Genomic DNA, 13,932 nt, shown 5'->3' with positions numbered 1-13,932 from the left:
ATGGGAAGTTAATGATCTGTGTGGAATGAAAGAACAGCAGTGATGGAACAATGCATGTAAACAACAGAGGACTTAAAAAACATAAGGGCATCCACACAATAACACCAACAACAAAAAACGTGGAGGACAACAGAAGGCACAAGCCATCTATGTTGATCACAGATTACTCATTATCCCGTGAGCACTATTCATGTCTGGGTCTTGAGTTACGAAGTGCACAATGGAGCTCCATGCAGGAGCTCCCGGAGGAGTAGAGAGTGCCTTGGATCATGTTCACCCTGTTTCTTTACTGGCACAGTGCAAGGACCAGCACAGATTTAACCACATGTGAGGTAAGTCTCCCCTTTTGTTGTTCTTGTTCTCTCTTTAAGCCAGTCCCTGTTATTTGTGTGACAGATGTGCAACCTTCAATTATATAAGTGCTCAAATCACAAATAGAGTAGCTGCAGGTTTTGCAGGTTAAAACATTTAGGGGGTTCCAAATTTAAAAATTCAGACCCAATTTTACAAAACATATTTTGATTTGTTAGCTCACTTTCCACACATTTAGGTGATTTTTCTCACATTTAAGAAAGAAATTCATATAAAACAACTTGTCAACAATATGTTAATGAAAGTAAAATAAAAAAAGTAAAATGTAAATTCTAAATATTAAATCTAAATCTAAATGTTAAATGTTGCTACAGTAAATGAAATATGCAAAAAGTCCACGCCCCTTGATGTGTCCCCGTCCACACCACCGACCGTGGATCCGCCATGGGATTAGCAGGAATAACAATGAACAAAATAGGCTATTTGCAAATGTTTTAAACATTTAACTTTACATTTAAAATGTACATTTAGATTTAACATTTGACATTTAGATTTACCATTTAGGTTTAGATTAAACATTTAGATTTAACATTTTAATTTGGATTTCACTTTTATAAACTTGCATATAACATGTACTAAATGTGAGGAAAGTGAGCTAAATAATCAAAATATATCAGCGATAAATTTGAATCTGAATTTTTACATTTGGTGCCATATACACTACCGGTCAAATGTTTGGGGTCATTTAAAAATTTCCGTACCACTCCATTACAGACAGAATACCAACTGACCCGAGTGGTTGGCTGATATTTAATGCAATATCTACATTGCCCATTATCAGCAACCATTCATCCAATCCAAAAGGCTCATTCTGTTTACTAATCAGCTATCATTTAAAAAAACTAAATGATAAAACATTGGAGAACCATTTTGCAACTATGTAAACACATAATGTAATCTGGAAACTGCTGCCCTGGTTAAAAAAACAATGCAACTGATCTCAGCTGGTATTCTGTCTATAATGGAGTTCAATGGAAATTTCTAAGTGACCCCAAACTTTTGACCGGTAGTGTATATAACCAACCCGGATACTCATCTAAAAGTGCAAACATCCTTGTTTCTTCTTTACTGATATTAAATAGGCTTTTTTGATGAGCAAGTTGTGAATGAAAAGTTATTTTAAACAGAGGCTGGAGAAGATGAACAGTCCCTGCCTCCTTCTGGTGCTCTACTGACCAAACAGCAAGATCACGTAGTGCTCACTGGGAAATCTGGTTTCAATACACGGCTTCCTGTGAAGGCAGGAAATAGCTGTCATTTCTGCAGGCAATTAACAAAGAACCAGTGTGAGTATCGGCCTTGGAGTGGTTTCCTTGAAATCAGGAGCCTTGCCTCCAACACTCCTAATTCAATTAGAGACCAAAAGGGCAAGCTGGGGAAGAGGGAAATCAAGGGAGCATGAAAGGGCACAAAGTTAAGACTAGAGTGTGGAGGATTTGTGCACAGACATGGAAGAGGGAGTATTTCCATGGCATACAACCAGCAGGCAGCCTAGAAGACAAGTAAAGACAGCATACTGCTACAGAGAGTTGGGCAAGCTGCTGGAGGGTTTGAGGATAGAGCTATTTAATAACCAGCTGAAACACATCCTCTTCTGTCTTGGCGTTTTACTTCACATGTTTTACTGAAGCTGCAGCTCAGTTACAGCTGCAGGAGCTCAGCACTCATTAATCTATGTTAAACTTGAAATATCCTTTTGTCTCTTTTTGTCTCATTTTGTTTTCTGCAATAACAAGGCATGCATGTATATGATATGTGCAGTTCCCTACAGTATTAAGCAACTTGTGACAAAGAGTGCATTTTAAGTTTTTTCAGATGGAAACAGGGTTGCTGAGAAGCAGAACAGTTAGTCATGGACTGTACAACCAAAACAATAACCTGAAAGACACTAAAATGCCATGTAAAGCTGAGGGTGATAATTCTCTGTGGGTTCTTGATCACAAGCAACCCCTTTCAGATTACAGATTGCATTTAGACACAGGCTTGCTAGTCATTTAAGGGTCTGTGCCTTGGCCTCCCAACTGATGAACCCAAGGAGGAAAACAAGTCTAAAGAACCACACAGTGTTGAGCAGACAAGGACAGCCTCCCGCTTGTTTACATATTTCTGCATCTATAACAGCAGCAGGGGATAGCCAGGGGAACTTCCTATTTTGGGAAACAGCTGCATTAAAGCACCAATTTCTGGAAAAGCGTTTGCATGGTGGTAGAATGAACAGTAATGCATTTTAGTTAAGAGTCTGTCAGTAAAACAGTTATCTGTGGACAGAGTGGTACACAACCACATCTAAAGCACCCTTTCAAAAATCACAACAACTGTCTCACTAACATATTGTTTCCCCTTCAGAGTTGTGATAAAGCAGGTTACATTACAATGACTGCCAAACATCTGGCAATGCTGTGATGTGGTGGATAAAATACACTCCACTTTGGGTGAACACCGGGTCGGCCACCAGTACTACCAGTGTGTTGTTACTTGATATTAATGAACTGAGACTGATCTCATGAGAGGAGAGGTCTAAGTCATTGCAAAAGTAAGCTGAGCTCTTGATGCTGCATGTCTGATCAGTGATATTTCACTGCTGCACGTCTGCTCTTGCTTCAAAGAGGGCCTAATAAAACTGTCTCTGATCCTAGACAGATTAGAGTGATAATAGAATATTAATAGGTATGTGACTTTAGTTTCTGCCTTCATTACTTTGGGCAAATTTCTGCTATTTTAAATAATCTATGTTTACATCCTTATCTTTCATTTACACATTTCATTAAAGAAAAGTCGTTGTCTTACATTGTAGCACTCACAAATCGATCAACAATCACAAGCAGAGCATCCTTATTCCATATAGTTCTTCAACATTATGGTATTTCGTTATCTGAGGTTGTAATGGCAACACTGTTCTAAATGACTTCATATTGGTATTTTCAGCACAGCAATTTTAAGACTTCTTGAGCTCTTGAGTACTACAACACTACTGATGCCATTTCATATTGTTTTTGAAGTGGGTTTTCAGAACTTAAGTGCAGTTACCTATGTGGATCACACACAAAAAAAGAGGAATATGCTTGAGAAAAAGAGCTGAACTGATTTTTCCAGAAAGTATCACAGACAAACTTAAGCTAATCATGAAGATTTACGACTAAAACATTTTCTTTGGCATACATTAGAGCATCTCCCACTCGGATGGCTAAATTGTTGGCAGCCAACCATCTTCCTCTCGCTCTCCAAGTGTGTAACAGCACGTGTTTCTCATTTACTAGTGCCAGATTTGTCCCTAACCCTCAAAATACTGACCCTGAAACTTGGAGCCTTTTTTCCTCCGGTCTCTGTTCTTGCTCCTCTGATGAATGGAGCCAAGCTTAAACGCTGATAACACGAGCCCCGCTGAAAAGGCCTGGAAAGGTTTGGAAAATCTAAGGTCTGCCCATCCCTCTGACTAAATTATTTAACACTTGAATATATAACCTCTAGCTGGGTTGATGCGTGGCTGCAATCATTAACCTAGTCCATCCAACGTTTCATGCTGCTTAGGCAATGCTGTATTTCAGCTAGCAAATTTTAGAAGTATGTGCAAACACTTTTGCTGACCAAATTACAGACAACTGTGAGAACACCAGGGTCTTTGTAAGTAAGGAAGAGGGCATGCCTGGAACTTCAGTACTGCACAGAAAGTCCCAGCTGCCTCTGTCATTAGCAGCCTTTAATGCAGCTGCAGCATTTTTGCCTGAAACCAAATCTGAAACCAGACCTACACTGTCTCAGAGCTCCCTGCCGTTGCACCCTCACGTCCCAGAGGACCCAGTTACCCCACTTGCTAACCCCCAGTGACCCCTGTCTGTCAGAGCCTCAATGCTACAAGTGAGAAAGCTGGCAAGGGCAGCTCCAATATCTGATTCCCTCCAGAGGTGAGATATTGAGGGAAAAGCAGTTGGTCCTGTAACAGGGCAGCAAATACTGGGTAGACTGGGTATCCTCTCAGACTTGACCTAAAATATGACCCGGAGAGTTACTTCTCTTTTGAATCTGTCTGGCAGCCATTTCGTGTTTGTGTTTTAAAGCTTGGCCAATACCGCATAAAGACCTTAGTATAACGTCAACCGTTAGCGTGGATTTGATTTTAAAAGGACTCTGTCTTAAGAGAATATAAGCTCCTGTCCTACTGCCTTGAATTACAGTTGCCTTAAACTTACTTAATTTGTGCAAACACAGAAGCAGACATAGGTGTGTTTATGCTTTACCTGCAGTAAAATACCCTGAGGATTATGCTGAGCTAGCTAAAGACTTGGCTCACATGCAAGAGATTGACAGTTAGCAGGGGTATCTTACATTCAGAGCACTCATTCATGACTTAATACTCTCCAGCCAGCAAGGAATGACGTGCATCTACAAAGGACCAAACAGATTTATCCCTAAAGTAGACAGACTTGAATTATGTATATGTACAGTATGTATATACAGCAAGGGTCTGTCTGGCTGTATAAAGTGCTCTACTCAGGTCTTGTATGTGACTGACTCCTTTGTATATTGTGTTCATATGAACACCACAATCAATGACTGCAACTAAAAATTGGCTGTAGGTGAATAGAGATGTTACTCACTTCAAAGTGCTGGGGCCGATTGGGCTGGGACAACACAATGTAAGGGGCAGCCAGGTACATATAAGTTGTGCGATAAGAGCTGATCTTCTGGTGACCCTGCACCAGTTTATACAGCTCCAGGCACATCAGGCCTGCCACTGCGGCTGTGGTGGTTGCAATGGCTGGGATGATCCTTCCAGCTATGCGCTTACTCTGTGAAGGAACAAGAGGAATGTTCACTTATAAAATGTAGTAGAATCAAGTAAAATGATATGAGCATATTGTGTTGCACAACAAAATTCCAGGGGTAGAAAATAACTAAGTACATTTACTTAAGTACAATTTGGAGGTGCTTGTAGTTAACTTAACTTTCTATTGTGTGGTACTTTATACTTTAGCTTTTGCAGTTTTGGTGGATGTAATGCAGAACAACACAGTGTGTCATTGTATTACGCATTAAGTTGATTATTTTATATATGATTTTTCATACATTTCCCACGTCAATATATATGTATATATAAGGAACAATATCCTTACTAGTAATATAATACTGACCTCTTTCCTCAACCTTATGTAGGTTTTTGAAGTATATACGTTCTGAACACATTTGTGAAAAACCCTTATATTACCAGTGCAATGGTGAGGGAAAGTAAAGTTAATCCCAAACCAGATGCAACATGTGGAAATCTCTGTATGATTACACAAGGGTTACCCTCTATTGTCTCCCCACAGTCAGCAGGACCCCCCCCACACACTCCATCTGTCATGGCTGTGTGTGTGTCTCCTGCAGCGGCTGGTTGAAGGCCTGGCTCAGGTGTCACCTCCCAGGCTACAGGTAAAGTGCTGTGATTAGTTCTGCTCCAGGAACAATAGGTGAGGAGGCTGTCTCTGTGGCTTTAAGGCAGGTGTGTGCAGCACTGACTAAAACATGACCCCAAGGGAAGGGCAGCGGCATTTTCTTGCTTTCTCTAATCTATACCACCTCTCACTTTTACCTTATCTCTCTATATTTTTTAAGCCTCCACAGAGATGTGATTAGATGATGCAGTTTGTGAAAATGTTGACCTGGTGCCGATCGGCTGCAGGGATGTCATAGTTCTCTGCCCTCAGGTTAGATGCAGCAACAATGTAGTCCATGTGGAAGTTACTGTCGTCATCCTGTGCCAGACGGGATATTAAACATGCTGTACATCATCATCATTCATATAACACACTCCAAAGCTTGATGCATAATAACAACATCTAAGTATGTATCCATGGCCATGCCAAGTGAAATGATCAGTTAGGCTGCTTTGAGCTTTGAAGGCTTTGTTGTTGTCACTTAGATCACTAAAATGCACGACTTGGTCACCCCATCAGAATGCAGTGGAAATCAGGTTTCTGTTGTGATCGACATGGCCAATGAGGTCATGCCTCTGCTTCTGCGGCTCTACAAAGGCTAGGAAGGTGACTGTCACTCAGGGATGGCTTTAGGGGTTGTGAGGAAGCGCCTAGCTGGCAAGTTGATGCATCTGAAACCTTCCTACACACATTCCATCTATCCACAGAATGACCTGTGCACATAGGGATAAAAAAGAGAAAGGGGAGTACTGTAGTTTGGGGATCTTATTCTTATTCAAGATGACATTTAATCTGTACCTGACTTACCTCATACACCTTCATTACTGCATCCCCTGAGTCACAGACTGCTTTACCAGAACCTCATTTAGGCTCCCTGAGAGTCATTTTCCATAGCCTTTCTAAATTCCTCTAACACTCACCTCTGCAGCTATAGCAACTGCACCCTGTTTGTCCTGCTAATAGCTCTTTGTTAAGGCATGGGGACTGAAGTAAAGGTTTAGTCGCTGACACACCTTTCTTCTCCACACTCCCAACCTCCAAAAAGATAAAGAAAATGGCTGTAAGGAGGTGACAATTGTAATTATTCCACTTCCAAGGATTCCAGGGAAACCCAGAAACTCATTGGAGGACCAACAAGTAAACATAATGGGTCAGATGCAGAAGACAAATTTCTCCCCACAGGGGTTAATTTAGTATAACATTAAATTATATTTTTGGGAGAGACATCCACAATAATTCACCTTAATAGAAAACAATTACTCAAATTGTTTAATGTCACAACTGATGATATATTTGACACAAAGTCATTATGTTTGTGTTTTATATAGCTAATAAATAGATTTTTTTTATTATGGTCCAGCTAACGCATCCCAAGTGTTGTAATGTGAATGGTACAAATTGCTGCCCTTGCGACACTTGACGACTTGATGACAGATGACTTGAATCCAAAAAGTTCTGGATTTGGGTTTAAATTCAGAGTCTGAACTGTTGTTTTATCTGCTGATATAGCTGAATGTGTTAAAACAGCTGGTTAGGATATACTGTACCTTTAGGAATTTGTTGGGAAAAAATATGTCTAGTCTGCACTCCCAAATAATTAGAAAAGATGGACCTTTACGCTTGGCTCCCACAGACCCTTTGAGATGTCAATCGAGCGCTAAACCGGATGTAATGTCCAGACAATGAGTGAAAATTTGTTGAAAGGTAGTGTGAAAGAGTGTGAAGAGAGACTGTGACAGTGATATAGAGAGAAATCTACCTGGGCTCTGTGTGCTACTTCAAAGACGCAGTCAACACGGTTGAGGACAGTATGTCTCTGTCCTGAGTTGTTAAATACATTTGCATTTCACCAAAAGTGTTCTAATGCAGCTCTCACATAGGCCGACTTTGAAACAAATCAGTTCCACATGAGCTGGCTAGGTGTTCTTTTTCCAGCATTTAGACTTCTGAAGTATATATCTTAGCCCCAAGGAGTTCTAACAGGGACATGAATTCAAGAAAAAAGACATATTCTGAAAGCACCTTTAGATTTGAGCTCTGCCGCCAGTCTGTCTGTGGTTTCTGCAGAGCATGCAGTAAAGGTGTCACCACACTCTTGCCCTACCTTTTCAAAGTCGATGGGGTACATCTGCATGGCTGAGCTTTTCAGAGATGGTGAGGCCAACTTTTCTTTCAACTCCTCAAGTCGGACTTTTTCTGGTGCAAAGACACAGAGAGTAAAGAAAAGAAATCCTGCAAGAAAGTGACGTAATAGCATAAACTGTAATAACTCACCCTCGTCATCCCTTTCCTTTTCTTTCTCCTCATCCATCTCCTTGTCAGTGAGAGGAATCTTCACGGAGGACTTGGGAGTAAAAGAGGGTATGTGGACTTTCTCTAAGATTTTTCTGATAGCAGCCCTGTCTCTTGTACCCTTGATTCTGTAGATCAGCCCATACAAATTAGCTGCTGCCTCCACATACCCCATATGGGTAGTCTAAACACAAAATGAAAATATAAACTGTTATTATTGTTAATGTTATTATTACATTTATATATTGTTATTATATTGAAACTAATGTTCATTTCAACGTCCATTTAAATATACTAAATATACTATATCATTGGGCATTATTCTTTATTTCTATATAGCTTTAGAGCAAAGACAAAGGTGTAGGAAATATCTCAAACAATACTCAACATGTTCATTAAAATGGGTTATTTTAAACTAATTCAGCACTGAGTCCTTACAGCAGACCTGCCTGCAGGGTGACACTGTAGAAGGGACATTGTGTAAAATATTAAGGTATATTAAGGTAGTGATTTAAGCCCAAATTACTTCCCTGAACCAAACAGGGAGCTGTAACAATAGATCATTTTCTTCCTCTCTCTAAACACACACACACACACACAAACAAACACACACACACAAACACACACACACACACACACACACACACACACAAATTACAAACACTATTTATTTTACTGATAAGTTGAATTGCAATTGTAGCATGTCTGTCAAAGTAGAAAGCTTACAAAAGATAAGATGACAACATTACATACAGACGGGAGTGCAAAAGAAATTGGTAAGGAATTACAATTAAAATGGGAGGAGATTAAATAAAATGATGACTGAGAGTATGTAGAAATCAGTCCAGCTATCAAAGATGTGAACGTGTGTGGACAGCAGATAATTATCTGCCTTTCAATATGTAGTTTAAGTGGTATTCACAGCTCAGATAAGAATCCAGTATATGGTTAGAGTGGGGAGGAGACACTATCAAACCAGATAAAGAAGGAATGCAAGTGATCATCACCAAATGCTGCAGCATTTTTCAGTTATTCCTGTCTACCGTTTTAGGGTGCATATCATTAGTAGTGTGGCAGACCCATCCTTCTGCAACACCCTCCCTGCAGATATCCGAAATGCTACATCCCTGTTTACCACTGCCTACAAACTGTAATCTGTAAAGTGTCCTTGGGTTTCTTGAAAGGTACTAGATAAATTAAAGTAATTATTATCATTATTACTATTATTATTATTACTATTATTATTATAATTATTACTTCTGCATGAAGAATTGGACCAGACACTACTCACATTGTTGGGGTCAAAGGTCAGTGGGTGAGGGCATCTCTTGGCTCCAGACCAGAAGGGTAGACCAGCAGAAGTAAGCTAAAGAAAAGCAAAAGTAAATCCCTTTATCACAATGATCAACAGCTGAAAATATCACTTATACATTTAATCTTTTACAAAGCTCACTGTAGTTCTTCATAATACAAAGGTGACAGCCACAAGAAGATTTTTCTCCTTCATTTAAAAAAGGATTAATTTCTATATTCACACTTTTTTTTTAGAAGAGTTGTTAGACATTCATTAAACTTCATATGCAACACACAGTATGTATGTATAACTTGATGAAAACATCTGTTTACAGACACAGCAGGAGGATTACAACCTCCCCGTAGACAGCCAGACTAATATTGTTATCAGTCGTTTGTCGACAACACAATTTGTATGTCTGATAAAGGAACAAAGGGACAGAGAACGTTTGATGTCTCCAAATGGTCCATCTGCTGGGAAAGAGAGAGTCTCCTACTGGTGGTGTCACAGTTTTCACAGCAGGGGTGCTTTCTATGGCAGCCAAAAGGCATCAACAGCATTCTCCTTTTCACAATCAGGATTCAGACATCAAAATAAGGCAAATATAAAACTCACAAACTTATGACTTCAATGCCAAAACATTGCCATCACTTAACTGACTGACCATTAACTAGTTTAAACTGCAGTAATTTCATTAGGAGGCAGTCAGCCACTCAATGTAATTAATAGGACTGCATGTACAATATGAAGCCTTAAATCTCTGATGTCATTTTAGCTGCATGCATCTCTTGTACTGGCCAGTCTTTCATTCTATTTTTATGTCACTGATCCGATGCAGCTCACACCCAACAAAGTAGCTGTTATGTTGAATATGTGGCCATCTGTCATGTTTGTGTGTGCCCGTAGTTGTCATGTTGGGTTGTGACCGTTAACTGACATTAGCTGCCTTATCATAGTTCCTCAGAAAGTTTGTGGTCGAAAGTGACTTTCCAAGAGGACTATGACACCATAACTCTCATATACGTAACTACAACAAAGAGAGTTGTGGAAGAAAAAGGAGAAGCAAATCATTATAGCCATAACTGCTGTGTTGATTATCCATAAAAACAAACCTGTTTCAGGATCAGTTTAAATGCTAATTGTAACACATGAGAAATGGCTCATTTTATCAGTATTAGATATGTTAATAACAAAAGTTGTGCTTTTATCAAGGAAATACAGGGTATTTAGTGTCCTACAATAAATATTTAAGCAGACACGAATGGAAGAAAATCATTCTTGGTCAGGGGGATTTCTATAAACCTGCAGGGACACTTAATGAGGCTAGAAACAGACAGTTGCTGGACGGAGACTGGGGTTAGTGAGGGTCTGTTTGGGTTGATACCGATCCGTGCCCCCCCAGGTGTGAAAGAACCATGTGACATCCCTCTGTCTGCATGCTTCACCAGATTACAAACCCTTAGGACCCCTTTAGAGATATTCATCACCGATGGCTTTCAGTGTTCAGGTTTCAAACAAGCGTAATAGTGGTCTCTGAGCCCGGGGAAACATGCATTAGTCCATGAGGGGAAATGTAAAAAGTGAAACACTGATTGGCGTTCATTTTGTGCTAATGCCACATTGCAGTGTGAAATTAATTGGTAGCCTGTGTAAGGACCTTAAATATACAACAGTGCCCCACTGTGTTAATGAATATAAATCACAGCTTTACAGTACTTGTCTTTTGGGAGTTATATTTCCTCTGGTGTAATTTTACCTCTTCAGGAGGGAAACAGTGCAGAAGCTGGCGAATATCGTTGTTATAAAGAGTCTCCCACTTGCAACGTGCCCAGCTCACACAGTCTTCCCAGCTCGTTGGACGTTGTCCTCCAGATCCCATGTCCTTCAGGCTGCTCCACACCCCTGCAAGAGTCTCCAGGGCCTCAGCATCTCCACGGCCAAGAGTCCGCTCTACAAACTCTACATCTCTGCAGGAAAAAAGTGCACCAATTCTTTTTTATTTAATGACAAGCATAGAGTATACAGAAGGTAATAATTACCAAATGTGGAAAAAGACAAGACAGCAAAAGTATTGTCTACATTTCTGGTTGTATATTACATTCTCAGGGTGTAAACTTCAGAATAAAAGCTTGAAACGTCCTCATGGAAAAATATTTGGTTCAAGAAGCACAGAGGACAATGACTAAACAGATCTTTGTAAATTAGGGTGTAGTCTTGTAGTGACTCAGAGGGAATTCTTTCTACGCTTGGCGGCGGACTAATAGAAAGGAAAGGAAGTGGTTAGTAAGCTTGTAGTGTGCTCGTCAGTGCAACTCCGTACCACACGCATGGACAGTTCTTGCAGCATTATGTGCCAGCTCACCGTACACGGCATTACACTGTAAAACAAAAAGGGATCTACCTCTTCTGCATGAGGTTACACCTAAGCAGGTCTAAACAGGAACATTTAGAGTCATAGTTCTGCAAAGAGATGTACAGGTAGAAGGACAACCAAACAAAATGTGTCTGCATCTCCAAAACCTCAATAACCAGGACTTAACATTTACTGGACTACAACATGAGGGGTAGGTATCTGTACAGGGTGAGTAGGTGTTTAAACCATAGACCGTTAATAAATATACAGTCTATGGTTTACACACCATAATCCCTACAGCGCACCCACTGTTGTGTACACCAGCTACAACCTTACTTTTCCACTTCAGAAATGTAGGTTATTGAATTGGTTAAAACTCTACTTAACAAAGTTTTTTTTTCTATTTAAATTGGATCAAAAGACTGTAACTGAGAGTAAAAGAGGGTTTGGGTTAGGGTACACTCCCTTCCCAGTAGCACCAAATGACAGACAGACAAGGCCAGGGACTGGCTGCTGAATTTTTAAAGGTCGGCACAGACAAAAGACAAATAATAGTTGCCAACGGTTGAAATTGTAGTTGCTCCCAACTTGATCTTTTAGCTGGTCTTGCAATGCCAGACCGTCCTCCAAATGGCGCGGCAAAGGAAGGTCTGGCGAGTCGACAGAGCATTCTGGTACTGGGAGAAAAACGTGCTCTGGTATGTTGGCAGTTCTTTAAACCAATCACAATCACAAACTGTGGCTGACCTGCATTATGAAGATGTCCAGAAAGGTTTTCAATGACTTCACAACAGAGAGGCCTCCGAAGAAATGCACAGTACATGTTCTTATTTCTAATGTGAAAAACTTTAAAACTGTGTGGACCAACAAGCACCATTTCTGCTTCTTGCTTCTGTTTAAAGACATGAGAAAGTGTGCGAGTGCTCTACAATAAGGGGGATTACATCAAATCTCACCAAAACAAACAGAGAGACATGGCAAAACATGGCTGGATTAGGGGGGCTCCGAGGCTCAAAGCTCAGACAAGGTCTGTCACTGATGTGCTGTTATATTATAATTAGGTCAAGGTTTTTTCAGTCTCACAACTTTCAAATTACATGATAAATAACATGGAGTTACACCTCAAATAAATAAGATATTAGCAGTACAGTCACGGACAAAACCCTTTGACATGATGTAGTGCATTCTTCTGCATTAATCTAATCTACTTTCTTGTTCAGTAGATGTTTCTAAACCAGAAAGCCTCTAATTAGTTGAGAGACTGTATCTATTATTTGGAGAACATAGTGTTGCTGTGACATATACATTACAGAGTACAGACTTGGCAAGACAGACTGTTTATGTAGTTTTTACTAGGGGTTTACAGCTAAAAGCCAACCACATGTTTTCCTGTTTATAAAACAAAATAATGAGCGAGAAGCACTTCATTAGCTTTCGTAATTTTGTTGGAATGTTTTGTAGGAGAGCAGAGAAGCATTGTAAAATGAGCAAGTAGTGGTCATTAAGAGCCAGCAGACTGGCTACAGATTGATGAATGTAATGTAATTCTCATGTTTGTTGGAGGTAACACTTGTTGTGGGAAAAAGGTAAATCACATGAGGATGACATCATATCTTACCTCAGGAAGAGATTCACATTTTCAGGTGTTTGTTTGAACAGTCCTTCAAACTGGTCTCTGGCCCACTAAATGAATTGTAATGTTTGCACAGATAATACAATCAGTATAATAGTGACTTTTTATACTGCATAAAATAACTCACAGTGTGACCAGAAAACCCTTTATGCTGTTTAAATGGAAATGTCGTTCTTTCTGACTGTGGTTCCACCACTTTGGTCCAGACTTAAATATCAGATGGATTGCCATGCAATTTGGTACACACATTTGTAGTGTAGATTGTGAATCCTACTGAATTTAGGAATCCCGTGACTTTTCCTCTAGCGCCAACATATCTTGACAACTAGTGTTTGGATTGCAACATAATTTGGTACATGCATTAATGTTACCTTAAGGATAACTTTGTTGATCCTTGAATTCTGAACTATTACCAAATACCTGAAATTTCCATCACCCTAAGCCATAGTGTAGTGCTCATCAACTATTGTTAGCATACTAACATGCTAAACTAAAATAGTGAACAATAAGATGGTAAACCTGTCAAACACCAGCATGTTAGCATTGACATAATGAGCAGGTTAGCTTGAAGAGT

At 39.8% G+C, this 13,932-nt stretch overlaps 1 protein-coding gene across 1 annotated transcript in view; it reads right to left on the bottom strand.

Annotated features, from left to right (window-relative positions):
• uba7 (ubiquitin-like modifier activating enzyme 7) overlaps window positions 1–13,932 on the bottom strand; it is a 34,162-nt gene that overhangs the window by 13,958 nt on the left and 6,272 nt on the right. Inside the window, exons 15-21 of the mRNA XM_032514005.1 lie at window positions 13,344–13,408; window positions 11,129–11,339; window positions 9,370–9,444; window positions 8,061–8,262; window positions 7,891–7,982; window positions 6,012–6,104; window positions 4,968–5,159 (exon numbers count right to left, since the gene is read on the bottom strand). Of these exons, the coding sequence (XP_032369896.1) occupies window positions 4,968–5,159; window positions 6,012–6,104; window positions 7,891–7,982; window positions 8,061–8,262; window positions 9,370–9,444; window positions 11,129–11,339; window positions 13,344–13,408 (930 nt within the window). The remainder of the gene's footprint in view (window positions 1–4,967; window positions 5,160–6,011; window positions 6,105–7,890; window positions 7,983–8,060; window positions 8,263–9,369; window positions 9,445–11,128; window positions 11,340–13,343; window positions 13,409–13,932) is intronic.

The sequence above is a fragment of the Etheostoma spectabile genome, chromosome 4 (genome assembly GCF_008692095.1).
Source record: "Etheostoma spectabile isolate EspeVRDwgs_2016 chromosome 4, UIUC_Espe_1.0, whole genome shotgun sequence".
NCBI lineage: Eukaryota > Metazoa > Chordata > Actinopteri > Perciformes > Percidae > Etheostoma > Etheostoma spectabile.
Note: the sequence above shows the minus strand (reverse complement) of the source record. Positions and strands in the feature narration are given on the sequence as shown.